Raw genomic sequence first — 26,498 nt, 5'->3', positions numbered from 1 at the left:
TCGATGCTAGCACTAAAACTTAGTGTGATTGTAATCCATTAAGGAAGATATACAATATAATTTCTTTTATTAACCAATTGCTTTTGAGACAATTCCTCTGATTATATATACTTAGCTTTTCTGAACCGTTGCTCATAAAAAATTTAAGGTGAGATATATAGGGAAACCTCTTTAAAGCAGAATTCTGTCAAACCATCCATACACCCATGTGCAAGTTTTAGACAAGCAGGAAAAAAAAAGATTATTTTTTTCTACTCTAATAGAGTAGAAGAAGAGGGTTTTACTGTTCACAGACCTGTCTGGCTAGAAGCCAAAGTGATTATTTCAGGAAACTACTGAACCATACCACTTGATGTCTCATGTCACTAAAATAATTTTTCTTAACCATTAAAGAAGTTCCCAAAGAGTATTACAACTGCTTCACACATCATATAATTAATGCTGTGAAAAATACACGTGATGAAATTTTAAAATCCCTGAGAAACATCTTTAGCTTTTGCTTTGTGAAGCAGCTCCAGTCTTGTTAGAAAGTTTGTTTGTTTTAGATAAAATTTTATAGTTTCATGTTTACGAAATCATTTTGTATTTGTGGGGAAACCATATTGAAAAATGGCAGCAAAAAGACAGATAATTCATCAGAAAATAAGACTCATGAATCTTAAAAATGCATTTTGTTAAAATACTTCTTTTCATGGCGTTATTTCAAAAGCTAACTATGTTCTTCCTTGAATTACAGATTTTCTGAGAAGGTATAAATACTCAAAGCACTGTGGTAGAAGGCAAGTAACACTGTTTTTAGTCTACAGCAACCCCAAACAGTACAGCAATCTGTAGGGTTCCCGAAATCATAATCTTTGATGTAAAGCAAAAAAGGAGTCTTCCTCATTTACTGTAGCTAAAAATATACAGTTCAAATCGTACATCTTTACACCTGTCAGATTACCAGAGAGAGGCTGGAACACTGAAAAAACACCTTAAAACTATCTTTGCAGCCTTGTAATTCTGATCACTTTTGACTTTGGTAACACTCCAATTACAGACAATTCACACTATGTAGTCCTTCAGATTGTAATGCCTCCCAGAATTTCTTAGCCACTCCAGGCTGGCCCACTGACCTTCATCATGACCTAACTCTCTTATCTCCTACCAGAACTTGTGATGATCTACTGAAAAGGCATCTGACAGGCAGTCTTTCTCATTTCCATATTTTAAGAATGCAATTTCTCTTACTTCCACATTTTAAAAATGGGTTGTGGTTGGATACGGTGACTTTATATACTGATCAGTTTTTGTGGCTTTGAATCTACCACTCAATGTAAAGAGGTCAAGGCTGATAGATTTTTTTGTTGTTATAGAAATCTTTAACACACATAATTCTCCTTCCTAAACAAGTTTCTCTTTCTTAAAGTATTAATGTAACAAACTGGATAAATTCTTCAGTTCTGTACTATGTGTTCTGAATAAAGCTTGGCACTTTGTTTTGCTGATGTACAAAGGGATCAATTAATATGTTAAATATTTGGAGTGAAAGAAGCTCTACAAATAGCATTAATAAATTCAATAATCATATAAAGTAAGAATCACCAGTAACTGGAGATATTAAATATTATTTAACTACACTAAAATAAATGCAAAGATGTGAACTGATTGTAAAGTAGCATTTCTTGAGCACCGGAACTTTCCTTTTAGCACACAAAACAAATGTATTATAAAATAATGAAGTGCATACATATGAACAGCAGAGCAGAAAGTCAGTTTCTTTTAAAAATCTGTGAATATTCCCAAAAATTTCTCTACTGTGCAGCTGCATCAGACTGTTTTCCAAAATATCTGAGGTATCGTTTATTTGCAGCAACAGTGTCTCAGACATATACGTTGGCACAACTAAATTGACACATATCCTTGCTAATGCCTCCCTGATAAAAACAGGACAAAAAGAAAAGCATGCTACCATATATGACTTATTAGCTGTTGTGCAAGAACCTGGCAGTTCCAACAGAAATCAAGATCTCATCACACTTAGTCATTACAGACACAACAACGGTGACTGCCACAGAAATTTGTTGACAGAATTAAGAATCACTCTCCTGCTGGTGTAACACATGACTGAAGTGGCAGAAAAGTAAGAAAGATAAATATAAACATCACAAAAAATATTATTAGCCTTTTAGAAATTGAGGGTTTTGCTAACAATGGTTGGTGTTAATTCTGTGCTATGCTGATGAGATGATGCCTTTTCCAGAAATAGGGAGAAAGGCTTAATACTTATGAAGATGCTATCTCACCTGCATATATGCCTGCACATGACTTTGTCTAATATCTATCACAAACAATTTCCACAAAATTCTTCAAAAGACTGAGCTAAAGGCTTACATGAACATTTACAGTGATTTTGAGGATTTATAGGCCATCAGCTGACAGGAATGTCAAAGGAAGAAAAACAGGTAACAGAAAAATACCCAGAATTCACTCACACACTACAGCAGAAAAGAAATTTCATTTGACAGCAGAACTCACAACGGAAAAGAAAATATTAAAAATAAATATGATAAAAGATGCGGGTAATCAGAAAGGACAAATCAAGCAGTGAAGATGAAAGTATAGAAAATAAAATCAGGAATGGGAAAAGGAGAAAGAGGTAATCAGTAACACACACACAAAAAAGGTTATCAGCCAGCAAAAGTAACAAATGACAGAGGAAAAAAAAATAATAAAAAAAAAGGATAAAAACCAAACAATGCTTATCATTATGTTTACATTGTACAAAAAAGCTATTAACATCAAGCATAATGTGAAATGAATATAAATGAAGCTTTATCTTCAATTCTGTACTCTGGAAACATTTTTGTCCAATCTGTACATTAGATACAGAAAATACAGAAAATATGTTAAACAAAGAGCTGAGTAGTATGAGTATGATTAATTGAATTGTTTTCTTCTACACTACTACACTTCTACTTTCTGTTGTTTCAGTTAATCCCACAACTCCATGCTGTTTATGAAAAAATACAAAAATCCTATACTGGGATGCAAGAATATAACTTGAAAGTCTGAATAATCTTTCATATACAGTATAAGCTCAAAGTTTCACAGTGTCTAGTATCTATTTAAAAACGAAAATGTAAGTAGACAAAGGAGCTCAGTGATTTCCACCTGCTTGCACACTGGACTGAGTGCGAGTTCATCACATTGGATGAATTCAGATGAAGAAAACCTTTAACCTTAACTAAGTCTTTTACAGACTCTATCGTGAACTCTGAAATACAGTATGCAGCAATATAGCACTTTTCCATTTCCAGGTGTGGAATGGTAACTTTTCGACTTTCACAACCGGCTGAGAAATAATTTTCAGCAGTTCCAACTTTCCCCTTTACAAAGTGCATATTTCATTCTGTTCATAGAAATCAAACTCCTCATACACCTGTTGACAGATGCTCTGGATTGTGGAAGTTATTCCATGTTCTTACAAAGCTGGAAGTTTCATAGGGAAAAAAACATGATGAGAAATTGCACGGGAGAATGAATTTTAAAGAGCTGTTAGGGGTCTCTTGCAATATTTTTAAAAATAACACAGAAAACAACAGAATGGAAAGGGGAGTGAGTGCCCACAGAAGGAAGGGAATTTAGAACTTAGTAGGAAGTGGAAAACTGAGGATACAGTAGAATCGAGGGCTTACTGAAAACATGTAGAGAACTCCAAAACATATTTTGTAACTCCTAAGAAAATTGCCATACATTACAAAACCCATCAATCCTCTTGATGGAATGAAACGTAGGTAATACATATTCAAGAGTTTCCTTCCTAAATGCAAATAGCAATTATAGTCTTTTCTGAAATGAAGCTTAGTTTCAGCCTAGAAAAAACATCTTAAGATAAATTAACAGCAAAGGAAAGTCTTCAGGAAATAAAATCCAAAAGGCTGTCCTATAGACAGTGACAAAATCTGTCTCTTAGCTCCAGACTGTGAATGTAAATTGTACATTTGCATCCATCAGTAAGAATCCTCTTAGGAAAGCAGCCAACAGTAATTTTTTTGATTTAGGAATTTTTTTTTTTTTTTTTTTTGAGACTAAATGGTATAGATAGGTATCTGTGTATATATATATGTGTATGTGCATGGTTTGTGACTGTGCAGTCCTTGTCCCCTCCCCCCAACTCAGCCTAATTGTTATGCCCAAGGACTAATGCATACAAAAAAGTGCAAAAGATCTCTTCTTTGGGACTGATAACAATCAAGGTTTCATGGAGATAATTAATGACCACCATATTTTCTCAAGCAGGGCACTCAGAGAACTGATAACAGACACCTAAGTCAATAGGATCATAGTTTGGAAGGGACCTGCAAGACCATCTAGTCCAACAGTCCTCCCATCACCATTACTACCACAAGTTACTAAACCACGTCTTGTAGCTACTCATCCAGACACCTCTTGAACACTGCCAGCTGGTGACTCCACCACCTCACTGGGCAGGCTGTTCCAACACCTGAACACCTCCAGAGAAAATTTTTTTCCTTATACCTAATATAAATATATATATAAGTATATATATATATATTATGTATTATATAATACATATATATATTATATATATATATTTATATATAATTTATATATTATATTTATATATAATATATATTTATATATATATTATATATATATTATATATATATATAAACCACCTTCACTAAGATTTGATCTTAAATTCATTGTCTACCTCCTACCTCCCGTGTAGCAAATGCTTAAGGATATCTAGCCATTTTAAATCTTGTTAAGTTACTGTCATCAGTGTTCAAATTACCGTGTTGTATCTAATTTATATCAATAAATAACTTTCTGCCTTCCTCTTATGAGTAAAGTGTGCACTGCTTTGGTCTCCATCCACAACAATCTGTGCATTTTATTTATGTGGCTGTATGTTTGAAACCTTTGAATTTTCTGCATATAGTAAACACAGGAATATAAAGCAACCCCAGGTCCCATACGCTAAGCCAGAATTGAGCTACAGTAAACACCAGCTTTTAATACTGGGAATCAAAACTTCATTTATATCTGTTATCTCAACTCTGTCTGACAGTGATAAACACTTTTTTGCAGCAAATCTATTCAAGAAACATTTTCTGAAACACTTACAGAGGATTTTTATTGCATTAACACATCCTAATATCCTTCAGCAGAAGGAAAGAAAAAAAGATTTCATTTCTTAGCAGATCTCATCAGAGATCTCCAACTGTCTCTTCTACAACTGTAGGCCATTAAATGATATCTTCTAAAATGGCCTATATATTCATAGCTCTGGGACAGGAATAGTTTAAATACAGTCTTAAAATACACTCTGATAAAATTTAGATAAGTATAGAGTGTAGTGTAATTCCTGAAAACTACCTATTGGAGGTTGACCTTTACTAATTCATATTGGTCTACGATAACCTTTCCTGAAAGCAAAACCTGCATACCTCAGAGGACTTTTAGGACTGCAAATCTGCTCTCAGACAGCCAAGCTCACATTCATTTTCCTGCCCATAGCTTTATTTTGCCATTTCCAACCCTGCCTTAGTTGCGCCTTGCAGCAGAAAGCTCTGACAGGCCCTCCGTGTGGCTCATCCAGTACAATCCCAGCTGTTCCACTCCCCTGGTACCATGTACTGCAGCATCTCACTGAACTTCAGGCTTAAACAGGCTGTATCTGCAGAAATTTCCTTTCTCCATTTTGTGCCACAGAAAGATGGAAGAGGCGTCTGCCCCATGGGAAGCCAAGAGACACTTGAATTAAGAGCAGAACAACCAGAGCATCCTAGCTGCTTCAGCTGAGAAACAAGGTTTACGCTTGTAGTGAAAGCCCATTTCAGAATAATACACAAACTTAGATATATCCCATCTCAGCCTAGAAGCTTTGCTGAAAACAAAGGATTGGAGACCGAACTGTGTCATGCTTGCTCTTCTCTGCAGTGCAGTGAGTGCCCCCAAATTCAGCTGCCTGTGTGAATAACAGTGTCCCTGGATCTGTGCCATGATACCAGAGCATCCAGTTTAATAAAGGGCCTTATCTACCTGAAAAGTAATCCTCTGTCACCTGAGCCCCATTAGAACATCATGCACTTTTTGATATTGTAATGAACTATGTAATTTGAGGAGTAGGGACCAGAAGTCCAGTCTGCTTCCATTTGAGAAATACAGCTTCCCTAAGGCTCTGCTTTCCATTACAAATGATGAGCAAGGACCCAAACATCGCCACACTGAAACAGAACTGAGAAGAAATCAAATACCCCCAAACTGAGAACAAATCCTGACTCATCTATTACAAATAAAATTTATCTCTATTATCTCCACTTTTTCCCAGAAATCTATTTTTTGGAGCAATATCGGCTCTGCTGCTGTTGATACCTGTGCTTTGGAGGAGGACCTGGGCTGTGACCATATATACTAGAGGCTGTTCGAGCCTCACTTTTAGAACTTTGGTGCTCCTGCATGTGCCCAGAAATCCTGCATCATTCAGAATGATCAGGACTACTATAAGTTTTAAGGTCTTTGATCATTTCTGAAATGATCTCTTTCTCAAACTCTTTCTCAAAAGTTTCTAACTTGTAACCTAAATTGTATTGCTGTCCTGAGATAAGCTCCAAAGTCTATAATATCATATAAAAAACACATCCCGAAGTAATGATGCCAATAGTTTTTAAAAGGTTAATGAACTGTATCTAAAATTTGTTTTTGAAAATTCTCTGTATTCTGTGCACACATTAGCACATCCTTTTGGCATTTTAAAATTCAAATAGATCTAGTTAGAAAAATGGCAGAACATATTTGAGTAAATTTCAAACCTATTAAAAATTCATAAGCTTAAAATTTACTCACAAGCTCACACATACACTTTAAGAAGTTTCTGTATGTCTTCTTTTGGCTGACCTACTATATCATAATAATGAAGTCATCCATACAGAGGACCAAGAAGTAAAAAAATCCATCAGATTACATGGATGACACCAGAGTATGGCTAAGTTTGTAAGAGCTGGGATATTCAAAATGAGTAAAAAAACTAAAAATGGGTGATGACAGATAGAAGGGCAATTAAAGAAAAATGTCAATAGCAAGAACAGAAACAGTCAGTGTCACAGGAAGACAAATACAGGGATGTGTTATAGCAGGAAGAAATTGGAGAGCATTTTCTGCCACATTGCGGAGTACTCTGTGTCTGCCAGGCGGCTCCAAGTGTAGCAATATTGCATCAACAGAACCATATGAATTCTGTGTACACCAGGCTTTCTATCATTCACCAGCTTCTCATATTTGCAACTTGTACTGCCAAATTTTAGCAACTTCCTTCAAACACTTTTTCCTTCCTCCTCAAGACAAACATCTCTTCTCAAAAGGCTGATATTGTAAGAGAATACTAGCAGAGCTTTCTGGATACCTTCTGACAAGCAGAATTTATATGTAAAAATCAGTGATGGCCAGGATGCACACAGATTAAAATAAAGAGCAAGGAACAATGCAAGCTGCCACATTCAGGCAGACACAAAATCCATGTGTCAAAGGGCAGAGCTGCCAGGATGGAACTGGTCTCCATGAGATACAAGGAGCTAGACACCGCTAAGACTCATCATCAGGATTCTAGAAAAAGCAGGGAGAGAAAAGGAATGTGCTGTCCAGGACGGGGGATTTGTGAGGTCCAGCATCCCTTCCACCATCCTTTTACAAATAAGACTATTTTCGAAGTCCATCTATATAATCTGTCATGTAATTTTACTCACCTAATCAGTTACGTATACACAGTAAATATCTGCAAGTAACAGGCCCTAGAATTTCAGAATGGCTGAGGGTGGGAAGGGACCTCTGGATCCATTTGGTCCAACCCAGAGAAGGGTACCCAGGATCACATCCAGGTTGCTTCTGAAGATCTCCAAGGAGGAGATTCCACAACCTCTCTTGTTAACCTGTGCCAGTGCTCCATATCCCACATATCATCCCCACACAGATTCTTGCTGTTCAGAGGGAATCTCTGAATTTATGCTCACTGCTTCTTGTCCTGGCACTGGGCACCAGTGAAAAGATCCTGGCTCCATCTTTGCATTCTCCCTGCAGGTATTCATAGACTCCTTCACATTCATTGGTAAGATTCCCCCTGAGATCCCCCTTCTTTGGCTGAACTGCCCCAGATCTCTCAGCCTCTTCGCATAGGAGACATAGTCCTGTTCTTCAGTCACTCTTTCTAGTATGTCCAGATCTCTTTTGTACCGGCATAGCACTCCACACGTGGCCTCATTGATGATGAGTAGAAAAGAAGGATCACCCCGCTCTATCTGCTTGCGATCCTTTGCCTAACACAGCTAAGAATACCATTAGCCTTCTTAACAGCAGGGGGACATTGCTGACTCATATTCAACCTGTTGTCCATCAGGACTCCATTGCTTGCAGAGCTGTTTTCCACCTGGGTGAGCCCCAGCACATTCTATTTCAGATCACTAAGTTCTGTTTCAAATAAATCACTGAGTTCTGATTCAAATAAAACAATATTTAATATTGATGCTACAACCCTCAGCCATAATCTATTCTAATTGACAAAATAAAAGAGAAGTATCAATACAAATTGGAATAAATCTTGGCATACAATTCTATAAATCATAATGTCACAAATAATATGCTATTCTAAATTACAGAAGTTTAAAAGAGAACTAAGCCTAATTTGCTTGGAAGCCTTCTCCTTTTTTTCCAGATTCCTGTACATGCTATAAACACAGATTGGACTAAGCAGATCTCATTGGTTTTATGTCTCGGCAGACCATGGCTGAAATCTCATTCTAAGTAAGCCATCAAACTTAATTGATCTACTCAGCAAAAAGCATCTCACATAAAGAGGCTTGAGAAGCAAACAAGAAAGCACAATATCCATCTGTGTAATCATCTTTTTCTTTCTGACCACTGTAGAAATTATCTAGAATAGACACCTTATTTAAGGGAGAAAGAAACAACAGATTCTTCTGATTTGAACAGGTACGGAGAGTACTTTACCTGCAACTGTCAATATTCTTTCTTCCCACAGCATTAGAGAAGTTGAAAGGTCCCACATTATTGATTTCTATTACTTGTATACAGCCAGTGAAATTGTAGACAGGTCCAGGTATCTACAAAGGAGAAAAATGCACGCAGTTCTTATGCTTGTTGTCTTTATAATCAGTTTTTAAAAGCATTATGCTTCTGTAAAAGATTTCTAACATACCTCAACTTCACTGCTGAAGAACCCCCCTGGTTCTTTATTTTACCATTATGAAATTCTATCAAATACCTTTGAAATGACAGCAAATAAGCAGGACTGCCTTTTGAAAATCAACTCTGGACACAGAAACAGCACAACAGGCACAGTAAGATTTCAGCAAGAAGTGGACTTGTCTAATTTTAATCAGGTGCCTGTTTTTTTTTTGTTTTTTTTTTTTTTTTTGGGGGGGGGGAAAGGGTTGTGGGTTTTTTTTTTTTTTGTGTGTGTGTGTGTGTGTGTGTGTGTGTGTGTGTGTGTGTGGTTTTTTTTTTACAGGTGAACACAGGACACAGGGAATAGCAAACAAGAAAGCTTTGAAAAATCTACTTCTAAAAATCTACTTTTAAGTTTACTACTTCCCTGCTCAAAAGATATCTAGCACCATTAATCATGATTCAAAGCTGCCTGAGGACCTACTGAGAATAAGACTAGAGGCACTGAAAAAGAAATAACAACCCACAAACAAACCAATCAACAATAAATTGCCAATTAAACAAGCAACACTGACACAATATGTTGGCAAGTGTTATAATGTATAAACAAGCCACCCAAAACATTGCAGCCAAGACTCTATGGAATTGGTGACTGAACTGGGATAGGATTCTGGTCACACGAGGCCCACATGTACATATTCACAGTGCCAATGAACCGGTGAGAGTCCATAGTTTTGCAGTAAGTTTAATGTCTGTGGATTTACATTTTATGCCACAAAGCAATGAAAGAGGGCACGACTTAAGTCATCTAAATAACAGATGGCTTAAACACAGAGGATGAGAAGTAAGACACAGATTGGTCCTTAGCACAACCATTGCTAATACTAATGATCATTAAGGCAGGTTTAGATACCTGCAGAAGGAGAAGAGTCACTAAGGTATTTGTTTAGTATAGGAATGCTGTATAAAAATAAAGGGATATTTTTAAAGGAATTCAAGTAAGCATTCGAAAGGTTAAAGCCTATGCAGCTGAATACTTGAAACAAGTTATCAGAGATTCCCTCCTACCTAAAAAATAAAAAGCAAATAAACTAATAGAAGAAAAAAGACTCCACAACCACCTAAACCTGTGATGTATAAATATTAACTTAAAAAAACAACAACAACAACAAAAAAACAACCAAACAAAAAAACTCCACAACATGTATAGGGGATACGAAGATATCCTTTAAAGGTTGAAGTCCTGTCCAAACTAAGGAGAACAGAGAATAACATAAGTGTTGGCAGTGAAAACCTAATAAAGCAGGCAAGGCAAAGAAAAATAAAAAGATTTTCAGTAACAACTTTATAAAGGCATAATGATGAGCATTAAATGCTTTTTAAAATCCAACAGGAACAGGAAGCCTGCCAGAAAGGTAGGACTAACACACCATCAAAGTATAGAGTTTTCAAAGAGATATGGTTCTAGCAGGAAACATAAATGAACTCACCAAATAAAAAATTAATGCAAAGGATCTCTGGGAGGTTCCCATGCCAGAAACCCTTTTTAGAAAGAATACATCAGAGATCTGTCTCACAATGAAACACCACTAGAAAAGGTTTTAAAATAAATTAACAAAGTTGAACAGTAGTAAGGAGAAAAAAAAAAAAAGCAAATAGTGTCAAACTGAAAGGAATTAATGAGCTATTTTACCACAGTCATCACTTGAAATTGGCTTCCAGATCACAGGAATGGAAGATGTGAACTTCTGTTTTTGTTTTCAATTGATTGTTTGACCTTTTTTCTGTTTGGCTGATTGGTTGGTTGGTTTCCTTTGCTTTTTATGATTTGGGAAAGGATGTCAAGGGAGGCAAATGCAAGAGCATACCTCAAACTACAGGTCAGTAAGTCCCATTTCCATTCTAGACCAATAAAAGCACCTTAAAGAACAACAGGCACACACATGAATATAACATACCGGGAACAGTCCAGATGGTTTCTGAAAAAGGAAATTGTAACTCATAGGAGGAATACAACACATGGAAGAGATGCCTTCGTACATAGCCTTTGATTTCCAAAAGGCTTTTAACAAGTTCATATGCTAATGGACTTTAAAGTCACTCAGTCACTTTGGGATAGTAAAGGCCTTCAATAAATGAGAAGAATGGTTAAAATAGAAACAACAAAAAAGGGAATAGTGAGCTTTCTCAATTACGGAGAGCCCCTAGAAAGCCTCTGAGAAATCTGTATTAGGATCTGTGTTCCTCAGCTTATACACAAGTTACTTAGGGTAGCAATCTCCAAATCCTGAGAAGAGATGCAAGAGAATTTCAAAATATGCAAAAAAATAGAAGGTATACAGGGATCAAGATGCATATGAGTTTCTGAACAGACTGACTACAGAGATCAGGAATCTTTACTTGGAAAATCCACTGTCAAGGAGAGTTAAGAGAAGTGTGCAGATGAATGAAGAGTTTCTACAGTTTCTTACAGTACAGAATCAAAAGGACACTAAATTACATAAATCAGTACCACGATGAAAGTACACCTTGAAAGTTGTACTTTTCACACAACTCAAAGTTAAACTGAGAAACTCTGCCGTGGTATTCTGTACATGATGCAAATTTAAGGGAGGTAAAAAAAAAATTGAAATTAATAGAGATTTTTCCAAAAGAATCTTCCCTTTTTCTATTCTGATTATTAGAAATCCTTAAAAGAATTATGGTCCGTAGGCTATCTATTTGCTTTCTTCTTTACCAATCAGCAAAACATTTTTCATATTGTGATGGCTTCTTGTTCTCTCCAACTCACCGAAGTCTGCCTTTTACTTTAAATGAAAAACTGATTTTTAAAGGAGAGAATGGTTTTAATGTTAGGTTTTACTAGAATGCAAAACACTAAATCAGAACATGACAAACACTTAAGTAGATCTCTGGCGTGCTGGATGTTAAAAAGATAGATTAAATTGATATATCTTCCACATCCCTCTTTCTTGGTACGGAGAGTCCCTTCCTCTAGTCTTGCTTTTAAAGAAGCTCAATGACTCCAGCAATGCTCTGCATTCAAGATGTACATGGCTGCTCCTGAATCCCGAGGAAAATTCCCATCCTACTGTCACTTCTACAGGCTGACAATTCCAGGTAATCTTTGACTGTGCACTGTCCTAACAAGTATCACTTTTTACTTTTTGTAAGTGGTACTTATAAGCTTTTTTTTTCCCTGCCTTTTATAAACAAATTCACTTTAAAATTAATGGAATGCTGTCTGTTGCAAATTTAATATGAACAAAGACATGAAGTTACACACTTCTGAGAAGCGACATGAGACCTGAAACATTGCCTGAAACAAAAACGGAAAAATATACAATGTTTTAATATTATATAAATTTTAATATATAAATCAATTTTTTAGAACCCTTCTCTCTCTTAAACATTTATGAAGCTTCACCAAAGCTTAATCATGATACTTTCCAGTCACAACCATGTAAGTTGTTCAAGTTGCCTTCCTTCTTGGGAGTGTAAAAGCAAACAAAGAAAACAAAAGGAACCAATAAAAGGAAAGGTCAGGCACAATATAGCTTTAACATTTATGACATCCACTGTTCCTTGTTAAGTTCTTTCTAGACTCAATATCAAGTTAGTGTGGGGAGAATTCACTATGGCAACCTATGATCCATTTTGCACACTGAACAGAAAATTAATGCTTGGCTTGGGAATCAACCTTTATCTGAGCATTCCCCCAAGCACCGTTATCAGTGAATATTTTAATAACATGATTTCCTTCGCCCAGAAACAAACACACAGACTGAGTGCCTAACCATTTCTCTTACACTGATATTTGTATATTTTGAATGTAATGGATTTCTCTAAAGTACTATCAAAATTCCTAGAAGCCTCTTCTTGGTTCTGTAATCATAACTACATCACAAACACCCTGGTCAAACAATCTTGCTTCTGGAGTGCAATCTCGACAAATAAGCTATCTATAGAAAAAGTTAATGTATTCTTAAATGTATTTAAGAATAAGGGCTATTGATATAAAGAAATAAAAAAGTAACCATGTTTTATTCTACTATTTTTGAGAATAGATATTAGCTGTTATCAGCAGATTAGAGTATTAAAACATAGAATTCACATTTCTCGGTTTCCTCCCACTTACAGAATTACACCCATATACTGACAGATTGTAATACTTAAAATGCCTGAAAATGTCAGGGTCATAGCAACACCAAAAATTAAATTGAGTACAATTCTCTATTCAGAAACCATGCAGATATGTTTGACATATAGTAACCATGCTCTTTAAATGCCCTTTATACTTGAAAAAAATGAGTACAGATACTTACCTGGTAGGAAAAGTTCACACATATATGCCAAACCATTTATTAACATCCCTTATTGCCTAGCCTAAATTAGAGCTGCTGTTATGTAGAATTAGCCTAGAACTGAGTTCCTTGTAAAATGAGCTTGCATGCTGTCATTTCTCCACAGATTTGTAAATAATATAATTAGGTTTTGGCCTATGATCAGAGCTTTTTATTACAAAAACATAATTAATGCAAAACAGAGCATAGTGTAATCTTTCCTCACTTGATTCGCCTCAGGATAGATTTTATACATCTTCAAGTTTCTCACTATAGATATTACAGTGTACCACAGTGCAGTGTTTGGTAATCTTTCACGTTTTTTTTCCCCTGACACATCTATGCTGTTTGTCACTGCACTTCCCAATATTTACTTTTTTATACTCAGCTTCAATGCGAATACACATGCATTTTAATTGTTAGATAATGTAGCATAAAATAAATTGTATTAGATTTCAGTGACATTTCAAAATGTGTACGAAGATAAAAAGTGGCATTTGTTCTGAAAACAAAAGTAGTAAAAAGAAAACACCTAAAATAGAGGAGAAGGAACATTACTTAATTTTCTGTAGTAGTACTGGTTAAGTAATAAGTAGGAAAGAAAAATGGAAAGGTATAAAGGTATAATTGTCTACGTACCTCCATAAATAAAATAAAACATATGAAACACAAAGGAACTAGAGTTTCTCTTACATCCTGACTGGAACTTATCAGGAAATTAAAATCTAAACATAAATTGAAAAACAGTATAAAAGTTTCGTTTATTTGATACATTAATATAACAGATGACTTTAAACTGAAATTGTGATGCTGAGCTAAACATCTCAAAATTATTTTAATTCTGATACTAAAAAAATGGACTTTTTAAAGGAGTTTAAGGAGTAAGCTAAATCAAGATTATTTTTTATGTAACAGCTTGTACTGAATTTTTTGAAGAATATATTGCTCATATCCTGAGTCTGTGTTTATCAGAACTCTCATGGATATTGAAACACTTTCACAAAACTTTTATGAAACAAGAAGGGTGAAGCATAACATAATAGAAGAGAGGGAAAAGAATCCCTGATCTTTCTAGGGCAATGCATTTTTGTGGTTCGCCTTCTCATTTCTCATTTGCTCTAGCAACTCTAATCAGGGGTTTCAAAACTTCTGCTGGGGGAAATCAAGAAGTTAAGAGATCATCCAGTCCCCTCCACTGAAGTGTATAGAATGGATCCTGTGAGCAAACCAGGATGTAATCCACATGGAGTAAACCACATCCCGCCTTGCTGTGCTTTGCAGTGGGAGTTTGACTGTTCACCTGCCTGGGCCCAGATTTTGGTACAGCCAGCACAACATGTAACAGGAATCCACATTCTTCCTGCATCATCTGAACTATGCAGCAGTAGAAAACTTACTCTTCACTGTTTCACTGACAATTCCCCATTATTCTGCCATTTTGTTCTGGCTGAGAATGGCTCATTAAGCCAAAAAGAATTAATTAAGACCTTTAAAATCAGCAAGCCTGAAAGATTCAAGGGTAGTAAGCTCCTTTACCACTTGTCCTTGGCCAAGATCCTTATTTTTTAAACTTCTCTTCCAGCATTTAAGCAAGTGCAATTGTGCTTCTCAAAAGCTATATGAATATTTCAAAATATGGAAAGATTTCCCTAAGTTTTATGGCTAGCAATGTCTGGCCTTTCTTTAAACAACCGCAGTGCTTCTGCTTGCAATCATAATTCATGTTTTAAGTTCCACTAATGGATTTTACTACTTTGTTGATGGGATGCAACGCCTTCCACATGAACAAGCTGAAAAATACACTGTCTTGAGAAAGAGGAGGAGGGAAATTTGGAGAACAGTTTTTATCCTGTACAAATTCTATCAACTAAATGCAGAAATCAATTCATCTCTCTGTAGAATCAAGCACTTCACTATTACAGAGTGGTGATGATGAAGTTAAATTTAATTTAATTTAATTTAATTTAAATTACAGAGTGGTGATGATGAAGTTAAATACTTATACTATATACTAAGTTATACTGTATATATATATATATATAGAACACTAAGTTATATACTGCTGGATACATAAAATAAGATTCACTGTGAAACACATCATGCTCAATAACAAATAGTGAGTTACAAAAAAAAAGAGCAGTTGAAGCAGATTTGTACACTTTCTGTGTGAATGAGAAGAGACAACACTTCATGTAAAACAAAGATGAACACGTTTCAAATAAATTAATATCCCTATGACTATTTTCTGCATAAAAATGAAATATACACTTTTCATAAATTACAGTATTTATCTGGAATGCTTGGAGATCTTCAGAAATAAAAATGACTGTAACAGCTAAAATGTTCCAGCAAAATAGACTTTCCTTTAGTGAATATAACCTGAGATATACAGTATTCAGAAGGGGTCTATTTTGTCAGGGTTACAAGAATGTCAAAGAATATCACCTGTAGAAGGAAGAGACAAGAGAATTTCTTTATAAATTTCTAGAACTTTGTATCTTACATCGTGTCAGTACATTGTGTAAACATTTGCAACTAGATTGTATTTGCTTTTTTTTATTTCTTTTAAAATTTGACAGGTTGCTACTGATTGTTGTCTGCACTGTCTTTTGGGTAGATGTTGCTGCAGACGTAACACCATAGGAAATATATCTGTAATTCATCATATTAACAAAGATTGAGATTAATGGCAATTTAACTTGGCACAAGTGAGAAGAAGACCCATGACCTATTTTGTCATCCCTCCCGAGGAAAGAAAAATCTTTAGTAAAGTAGTGAGATAAGCCATTGGATTCAGTCACCTAATTATTAAAACTCCAATTTCAAGATTCACAGTCCTCAGAGATTTATAGCAATAAATGATTCTCCAGAGCTGTGAATTTCTTGTTCTGCCTCCTCATCGCTAGACAATGTTGTTGGTTTATGAGGGACATCTTTTTTTTCCTCAGTTCTATCTTCTCCCATACTGGTTTGTATACTACTAATATACATGTCAGAAAACACACCCAGATCAGATATTCTCAAACTTTCCTTGGGTTTAATGTATTCAGCATATTTTTCTACTTTTTTTTTTTTTTTTTTTTTAACAAATTTTATATAAAATTTACAATATCCAAGAAAGCCAGTGAAGCTCAAACCATCAGATTCACATGATCTTGTTCTATGCACTAGAGGATCTACAGAAATCAAACATCATTCTATAAGCTGAAAATGTGGATTAAGTTATTCACTTAAAAAATAGTCCCCTGATGCTAAGTCAGAGCCTCAAGTGTTTCACTTTGTGCCCATTGGCTCTTGTTCTGGCATGGGCAGCTCTGAAAAGAGTCTGGCTCTGTTTTCTATGTACCTAATTTATAGACACTGGTTTTATCACTCTTGAGCCTTCTCCTCTCCAGGCTGAACAGCCCAAGCAGCTCTCTCAGCCACTCCCCATAGAGAAGGTGCTCCAGACTCTACCATCTTTGTGACCCTTTGCTGGACTCTCACCAGTATGTTCATAGTACCAGGGAGTCTAGAGCTGGACCCTGTGCTCCAGCTGCCAGTGGAAGGATGACTCCCCTCCAGCTACTGGCAAAGCTCCTCTGAATGCAGACCAGGATGCTATTAGCCTCTTTTGCCAACCGAGCACATTGCTGGCTCATCTCATCAACTTAGTGAATCAGAGCTGCCAAGTCCTTTTCTGCGAGAAATCAACAAACTCCTTCCTGTAAAAACACTACAAAACATATAATACTTGATGACATCAGGAATTTCTTTAGCAAAAAATATTTGCTATGTTAGTAGAAGACTTTTCACATACTGATTATGGCATGATATAACATCATATGGCAATTCAGCTATTATAATTTAGAACAGTCTTTCAGGCTGTTACACCTGGTTCACTCAAATCTGCCTCCTCCAACCTAGTGCCTTTTCCCAGTAAAAGATTCAACATTATTCTGCTAGTTATATTCAACAATGGAAATCCACCAGAAGATAGAAAGCAGTTTTGCAGCATGGATGAACAGGTTTCACTACTTTCACAATCTGATTACAAGGCTAAGTCAATAGCTTTGTTTGCCAGGTATTGAGTACATGTGAGCTTACAAATGGCAAACAATTTAGGATCATGTGTAAAGCCAGGGTATTCCTGCTGTTTCAGGTTCACGTTAATATTGTATCATACAATTTACTTCTGTTAATTTTGAAATGTACTCTATAAATTCATTTGTTTTTCATGTTTTCTACTCCTTTTCCGTACTACTCTGCTTTCACTCTGAACAATAGCCTGTAAAACAGCATTTCGTAAATGGGAATAAGAATCTGTAGTGCGACACTGACAGAATCAAGGAAAAATTACATACAGAGGAAGCAGCTTGTATAAATAATTTCCAGAACTTAATAAACACTAGCAGAGAAAAGTAGGTAGAAGGTAAGTAAGTAAACAGAGGTTTAAATCACAGAAGAGAGTGACAGACACTGATATAGTCAGTTGTCTTCACTCCTTTTTGCTTTCAAAATGCAGAACATTAACAAAAATATAACATTAATGACTTTTTTTGCCACTGTTCAGCAAACTTCCATTTTACTAAGGCCTTCTGTTACTCTTTCATTTTTAATCTCTCTTCATTAAGATGAAAAAGCAAAAAGTTACATTTCCATTGCTTCATGAAGAACAGTTGCCACTTCCTTTGTTCCTTTCTTGTTTTTATGATGCACACTAAAAATGACAGATTTATAAACAATGTGATCACTGTGTTCCTTTCTTAATATTGACTCTTGCTTTTCATTACAACAGCTTAGTTGGCTTCCACCTTTAGAGCAGAGTGCACTTCCCACTGGCTTGGCAAATGTGTTATTTGGCTATTTTTCAGGCTCGACTATGTGTTGTATGCCCAGTAGGTACATGCAGATACTTAGTTTAGAGTGAAGCTATTAAGCAAACAGCATTGAGAGGGTTATTTGCCAGAGATCAGAAATGGCTTCCATTTACTTTTTTCTGCAAAAACTGCCTCTGCTACAATCTTTGTAGTTAGAAAAAAGAAATGAAAGGACACAGTAAGATATCAAAGCTGTCAAGTTACACAAAGTCAATTTACTGTTATGGAAAAAATGGAAACTTTTCCATAGAATGAAAGATTCAGGGACTGAGATTGAATGTGGAGAGAGATTGCTAACAGTATTAGAGAAGCACTTCAGCTGGAAATCACACAACCATAAGACTGACTGAACACATGTAACTGGAGATCTCAAGGTTTTGATACTAATAGAATGTCTTTATTCCTCTTTGCAACATTTCATCTTTCTTTTTTATTAATCAAATAAACTCTGAGCCTAAAAATAATGACAATGTCTCATACCTAGGTTGCTCTGAAAGTAATGCCTCCTATTTATTTCTATGGAAACTATAAAATATACAAAGAGCACACTAACGTGATTTGATAGAACAAATCCTCATCTATGTTTCAAGTCACCACTGTTAACTATACATTTTTTGCAAGCGATGAACAAGAACCAATATGCTGTGCTCATAAAAATCTGTATCAGTGGAGGTGACCCCTGCTGCTGAAGAGCAACACTCACTGCTTCCCTGTGCTCACATCCACTGTTTGATCTACATGAATGTTCATCAGGTGTTGATGAATGTCAATTGGTGCAATTTTCTTTCAAATGGAGGAATTCAATTGCATACCTTTGTTTCACACACACTTCCATATAGAACATTTTGTCAGATGGCAACAAAATGCAATGAGATATTGGCAGGAAGGTTCAAGGTCTACTGCCATACTTCCAACATCTATTTCTGACACTGTAGGGAAAAATAAAAATATAGGAGGCATTACTTTCAGAGCAGCCTTTGTATTTTAGTTTGTTGAAAGTCAAGGATGTTTTAGAAACACCAATCATTAAGACTCACTGTGGAAGGAGCAAGTACCATAATTTAAACAGAATCTAGACAATTGTTAATGAAGATTTTCTCTTTTGGAAGGAAAAAGTCTAAATTTAAAGGAATCAGCTAAAGAACTGGAAACATCAGAGGTGGGAGGTTTGAAATTTCCTTAATTAATGTGGCAGAAAAGGTCTGGCAATCACCAGCTGAAAGAGGGCACTGGGAGTAATAAATATAAAACAGAAAGAGGGAAGAAACTTGCCAAAACTCAAACTGAGTTGGAGCTCATACAACATTTAGAAATGCTAAGGAAAGAAAGGGGATTAACTAAAATAGAGTAAATAGATCAAGTCACAAATACTGTAGATGTGAACAAGAGCCTTTGTTTTACTAACTTTGTGGAAAAAATTCTACAGTTCTCCTTGAACTTGTACTTTATACTGGCTTGTATTTTAAGTTAACATTATGTTTTCTTAAGACAACTGGCTACTACCAGAAAAAGGGAAGATATTATTTACTTCCATTAAGAACCAGAGAATGTTCTCAGGTGAAGGAGGGAAGCAGGAGAGGGGAGAAAGCATAGAACCTCATATGACTATACCAGGTGCAACCCCTCCCAGCCTCTTGCCCACCCCTGGAATGGGCACGGATCCAGAATCCAGAATTTCTTAGGCACATGACAAGAGCAGTTGATGCAATGCTTAATGTAAACCAGTGTATGTAAATATAAGCAACTACCACTAAGGCTGTCAGCAAAATGCAGTGTAATGCAAACATCACTTTAGTGATAAGGATAATGGAGATGAGAATTAAAAACTGAAAATGCCTGTCCTGGAATATTGTAAAAACAAAGGTGTGAGAGAATGTAAGTTTCATTATCTACTGGGGATGGCACTAGACACATGGATGCTTTTGGTTACTAAGTTTTTAGTTGTCAGAAAAATCAACAATTTGCTCCTCTTACTATCCAAAGCACACAAGTTTAATCAGCAAAAGTAGTTTCCAATGGGATTTTGTGGGATTTAGTAGTAAATTGTCTTTCTTTTTTCTTGAAATGAAACTCACTGATTTGAATTTTAATAGGATAGAAGTGCAAGACCAAAAATTCATTTTAGTGGCATAATGCTCTCAAATTTTAGAAAGCTTGGAGAAGTATCATTCACACATAAATTAGAAACAGATGAATACTGTCTATTAAAATATGATATTAAGTTTACATAACATGCTTTCTCTCATGTTTCTTGAATTTTGTGGTTATATTATTATAGGTTATGCTCAGTCATTTAACATGATCAGAACCAAGTTCACAGGTGAGTATACTGATAGTTCACTTTTGACAGCAAATTGATCAACCCTTGATTTTAGCTGTGCATTACAGAGAATACATGAAGAAGCAATATATGAGATTTGCACATTCCCATCAGTTGCAGAAGAACCTGCAGTTCCCAAACACGCAAGGAAAGAAAGGGAAGCTAACCTAGGGAGGTTGTTAGGCCTCGTTGGGTAAGTACTGCATTAGTTGCTTGACTATTACAAATATTCTGTTAAGAACCTATCTGCCTTGTCTGGCTGTTGTCTGGACATTGCTCAAGTTCAAAGGATCCTAGCTAAACTATTTCCAAATAATAACTGCCTTCGCACAGCTCTTTTAGATTCATATCATCATGCTGTATTGCCATAAGAACTAGAAAGGAAATATACAGACCAGTAAATAGTATCCACTAATCTGCATGGTCAATACATACCTTATCTTGATAGATTACCTGAGGTTTCCCCGTTTTTCTTCATGGTTTATAGGGAGAGTGTAACGACCACCATTCAAGTCTCTAAGATACGATTCTGCCTTTAGAAAGGGACTGAAAGGGAGAAGTAAGCCAGGGTGAGGAGCTATGCGTGAATTTTTGTTGTGAAAAGCTTCTGTTTTCAGGAAAGTATCCTCACATGAATTTTTCATTCAAGTAGGTACTCTGCTATCAAGCTTCTTAGGGAAGATCCAAGAGTACCTTTATGCAATGAGTGATTACAGACTGTCTTCCTGAGCTTTGGGAGACTGCTTGGGAACAAAATAATGTTCAATGAGTGCCTGGAAAGAACTCAAAATGATCAAACAACAGATGTCAGGGATACAACACTGAAGAGCACTGCTACATGAAGTCTCTTCAGAGCAGCTTCTTTAAGCCTTAAGCTTTGCTGGAAGGGATTTATATCAAGCATATCCTCTAAGGGCTCATGGAAGTTACCTCCTAATTGCTCAAGCTTTACTTCTCACGTATTATCAACCAAACCTACTGAAATTTTCCAAAAGGGATTTCAAAGAGTCACATGAATGAATTACTGTAATGCCATTTCAAAAGATGATGTCATTTACGGAGCTCCATTGTTTCAAGACGAAGATATTTCTTTTCATTGTTTGCACAACATGTGGTGAAAAAATTATGCCTACAATTCTCAAAGGTACAAGCATTATACATTGCACAGATTTCCAAGATGTCAATGAGAAGGCATAATTCTATCTCACACTACAGACCCGAGCTGCAGATTCCTTTAATATGCCCTCCACCCGCAAACATTCTGTGCTGTTGCTTTCAAGACAACAGTCACTTTTTAAAAAGCAGCTACCAGACTCAATCATGAACAACAGGGAAATGAGGTGAAATACCTGACAAGGCAGCTGAAAAGAGGTATAAGCCATTGGATATGAAGTCCTGAATATGCTCAGCAGAAGATAAATCATCCCATATGTCAGCAACTGCCCTTAATTTTTCTCAGTGAATAGGGAGAAGAGATAAATGGTTAATGTTACTAAGGAAAGCAGGGTTGTCAAAGGATGAAAGCATTGCACAGACACTGAAAATTTTCTCTCAGGACAATTCTCACATCACCCACACATGAATACAAGGTATGAAGGAGCTCTTGTCCTGGACAGCTTTTTTGCCAACAAAAATGGGCAGAAGCTCTTGCCAGGGTTCTGTTGAATATGCAAGAGATATGGGCTAATTAAGTGGCAACATCAACCACAAACCAAAGGTGTTAACAGCAGGTCAGCCTGCCAACCGAAAATAAGTGCCCTCAGTTGAAAGACAGAAAGTTACCTTCTTGCAGCCTTGCCAGTATGTTCAAAGAGAAATTATCATCTGGATTTGAACTTAGAAATTCATAAAAACAACTTGCATGCAAGTTCAAAAGAGTCCCATCCCTTCAAAATGTTCTTCAAAATAAGGGAACAGTCAGTGCAGAATCAGAATCAAATATACACAACTCTTGGCCAAAACAACATCTTTCTTCTGATAAAATAAATGTCTCCTTGTGCCAGGTGCAGGCACTTTGCTGCTGGCAGTGTGCTGGGAGCTCCTCTGTAAGGTGAGGCTGGGGCTGCCCTGTACTGCACACAGCCAGTTCCAGATTGCTCCAGTGGCCCCACTGCAGGGCACAAGGATCAAAGCATGAGAGGGGAAAAAAAAAACAAAACACAGAAAAACAACAACATAAGTGCAAAGACAATGTTCAGAGAAGAATGAGGGAAGGAGGTGATAGAACAGTGTCTCGTTCCAATTTATAGGAGGAAGAGGAGGTTCTTTTAATATCTGTATACCCAGCGTGAGATTAAGAAACAACAGTTCAAATGTTGGTCCGACCAGTTTATTACAAATCTTAATTAGGGAGATGGGGAGGGGGTGGACAGACGCTATTATGAATTAGGGTGATGGGGAAGGGAAGGAGGGCAATAGAAAAGATAGGAAAGAAGCAAGGAGTCTTTATAGGAAGCAAGAGGGGCCATAGTCACCACCATGGATCCAGAGTGGTTCATAGCTGAGAATTTGATCTTCAGTAGTGGTGGGCCATTGTTGTTCTGTTGATGACGATGGTGACCATGGCAATGATGGCCCATTTTCAGTGGTTCCAAAGTGGTCGAGTCAGCTGTCTTTGGAGTGACAGCTCAAATCCAAAGTCGTTGAGTCAGCTCTCCTTGCAGTGGCTGCTTCTGGCTCTGGGATCTCAGCAGGAAACTCCTTTGTTCCTATCTTCCTGGCCTTGCCAGCAGATAAGAGGGAGCAGGGAGGTGCCAACTTGTACCTTGCCTTCACAGGATACAATGGCATCATTCCCACTCTCCCATAGCAAACAGGAGTTATTTGGTCACAGGCTAGATCTTCCGCCAGTAAACAGTCCTGGGCACTATCTTCCGAAGGTAAACAGCTCCAAAGAAATGCTTTCAAATTGTCCACACAGCAACACTCATCTCTCATCTCCTAGAGTCTTATCACAAGAAATACCTCAGAAAGCAAGCTTTGAGCCAGAAAGTGAAGAAGGATTCATACAAATAGCTATTCCCCTGCAGCCAGTGGAGAGAACCAAGCCAGAGCCATTCAATATTTCCTATAAGAATTATGGCCTGTAGGGAGCCTTTACAAGAGCAAGCTTGTCCCAGAGGACTGCAGTCTGTGGAAAGGACCCACACAAGTGCAGGGGAAAAGTGCAAAGAGGAGCAGAGAGGAGCTGCTATAGACTGACGGCAACACCCACCTCCCTGAGCCACTCTGAGTTCAGGGGATAAGATGGGAATGTAGCTAAGCTTGTGAAAAAGGTGGAGGGAGATATTGTTTTGTTGTCACTCACCGCTCAAATCTATTTTGACTGTCCACAAATCAAATCAGCTTTCCCCAAGTAGAGTCTGGTTTGTCCATGTTGGTAACTGATTAGCAATCTCCCTATATTTATCCTGACCCACCAGCTTCTTCACCTTACCTTCTCACCTGTTCTCCTGAAGAGAGGCAGTGAGTGAATGACTGAGCGAAAGTTGAGCCCTTAGCCAAAGATTACCCACCTCACTCCCAAAAACTGATCAAGGTTTGGAAGGTAGGTGGGTGTTAAGTTAACCAAACCAGTATATATGTCTAAGATTAGACACTACATATACAAAAACCTTAAGATGACAGATGATAGTGTTGTTTGCAGCAAAAGGCAGAAAGCTGAAAAATAATATCAAATCCTCCAGCTTAAGGCTGCTAATGAAGGAGTGGAGCAGGTAGAGACTGCCCATAATGGATGAATAGCTGCAATCTGTGAGGCTGATTAAATGGCTGTTGATATTGACCTTGAAGAATACCTAGGGGAGGAGGTAGGAAGAAACAATCTCATTCTTCCTATGAACCACTGGAAAGATTCTGAGGGAATGTGAGATGACACAGGAACTTTAAAGGAGCAGAAGACTTGAACTAGTTCTCTCCTGTAGACTCCTCTTTTGAGAACCCTTTGCAAAAACAGAATTAAAAGAGTACCAACAGGAGGTACCTGATAGATCACCATCAGCTTTTAACATATGAAGAAATGGTACCAGTGACTTAAAAGTCTTCTAAGGTCTCATTCAAGACAGATTCTGTAGTTTCAGGTATTTTGAACAAGAGCTCTTCCTGCTGAACAAAGCTAAAATAGTTCACTGGTGAAATCTGAGAGACATCTGTTTCTTTTAGAAGTCAGTCCCTTAACATCTCTTTTTTCTGTGAGACACATCTCTGATGCAGCCACGGAAATAAAAAAAATAAAAAATAAAAAAAAAGAAAAGGACAGCAGAATATATACATAGATATACTCAGTATTCCTGGGGATTAAGCAGTAGTAGTTTATTCTTTTTACAGATAACATTATGTAGGAAACAGTCACCAAATTGGTCACACATGGCCTTGCTGATGGAAAAAAAATATATAAATCTTGCATGGTTTAACATAGAAGAAAATTTCCATTACACTATGGTTGCCCTAATTCTTTGAATGCTGATCAAACAGCACAGTGGATAAGAGGTGGAGGCAGGCTGAGCATGGAAACCTTCAGAACTCAAGGATAACATATTGCAAGGCATGCTGGCCTCACTGACACACTATGATAACACACAAAAAAAAGTGAAGAAGAGTACTGACTTGCAGCTGCAGAATGGAAAACAATAAAGTGAATTACCACAGACAGCGGCAAAAAGGCAGGGTTTAGGTGTATGCTTTGACCCCTAGTATCTGTATCAACACTCTGTAGTGCTTAGGAGCTTTTTGTCACCAGTAAACTTGCTGAAGGTTCTCTCTGTCCTATCATCAAACTCTTAATAGGATGGGACCCACTGTTGATACCTAGGTACACCTCTAGTTACTGGCTTCCACCTAGACCTTATGCCACTGACTACAAACCCTGAAGACCTGTTCAATCAGCCAGTGTGTAATCCACCTGTACTTTGTCAGTTTGTCTATGATGATGCCATGGGAAACACTGTCAAAGGCTTTGTTAAAATTGAGCTAAACAGGCACTGCTCCTCTTCTGTCCACCATGCCAGTCATCTAATTGGAGAAAACTGTAAGGTTGGTCTTCTCCTTTTCTGAATACTCCCAGTCACCTTGTTTTCCTCCATGTGTATACAAATGCCTTCCAGGAGGAATTTTTTCCATCACCGTACCAGAGACTGATATGAGACTTGTCCACTAATGATGCCTGTTTTCTTCCAGTCTTCAAGAATCACTGCAAATTGTTATGATCTTTCCAAGATAATTAACAGAGACCTTGCAATAATACACAACTTCCTCAGAACTTGCAGGCACAGTTCATCAGACTCCATGGATTTATGCATGTTCAATTTGTTTGAATGCTCCTTTACTTTGTCCTCTTCCATCAATGGTTAGTCCTCCATGCTCCCTTTTCCCTCTGGTCACAGGGGCCTAGGATTCCTGAAGGCCAGTTTTACAGTTTTACTGATGTAAAGGCAATATTGAGGACTTCAATCAACTCCATGCCATTTGTCACCAAGTCCTCTACCTCACTGATCCCTGGGCCCACGTTTGCCTAATAGACAAACAGGTGAACACCTGCAGTGGACTTGTTTTGCCAGTTAAGACTTGAAACACTGGGATTAGTACAAGGAAATATAATGTGGCTTATGGAAATGGAGTACAAATCACATAACTGACATGAAACTGAAAGAGTCACAGTTTCCTATAATCCAAAAAGCAAAGGCCTCTAAATGTCAGAGTTATAAATATGAATTACAGTGTGAAATGGTTGCAGATACGATTTACATGTTGACTCAGAAAAGAAATTTGAATAGGTACTCCATAAGCACTGCA

General features: G+C 37.0%; 1 protein-coding gene across 1 annotated transcript in view; it reads right to left on the bottom strand.

Annotated features, from left to right (window-relative positions):
- The window catches only part of EYS (eyes shut homolog), a gene marked incomplete at both ends in the record, with an annotated part of 656,806 nt that overhangs the window by 213,787 nt on the left and 416,521 nt on the right, over nucleotides 1-26,498 (bottom strand). The window contains one exon of the mRNA XM_079532608.1: nucleotides 9,010-9,122. Within this exon, the coding sequence (XP_079388734.1) occupies nucleotides 9,010-9,122 (113 nt within the window). The remainder of the gene's footprint in view (nucleotides 1-9,009; nucleotides 9,123-26,498) is intronic.

This window comes from Tetrao urogallus (assembly GCF_951394365.1).
Source record: "Tetrao urogallus genome assembly, chromosome: 2".
Taxonomy (NCBI): Eukaryota; Metazoa; Chordata; class Aves; order Galliformes; family Phasianidae; genus Tetrao; species Tetrao urogallus.
The sequence above is the reverse complement of the archived record's forward strand: the minus strand, read 5'-3'. Positions and strand labels throughout refer to the sequence as shown.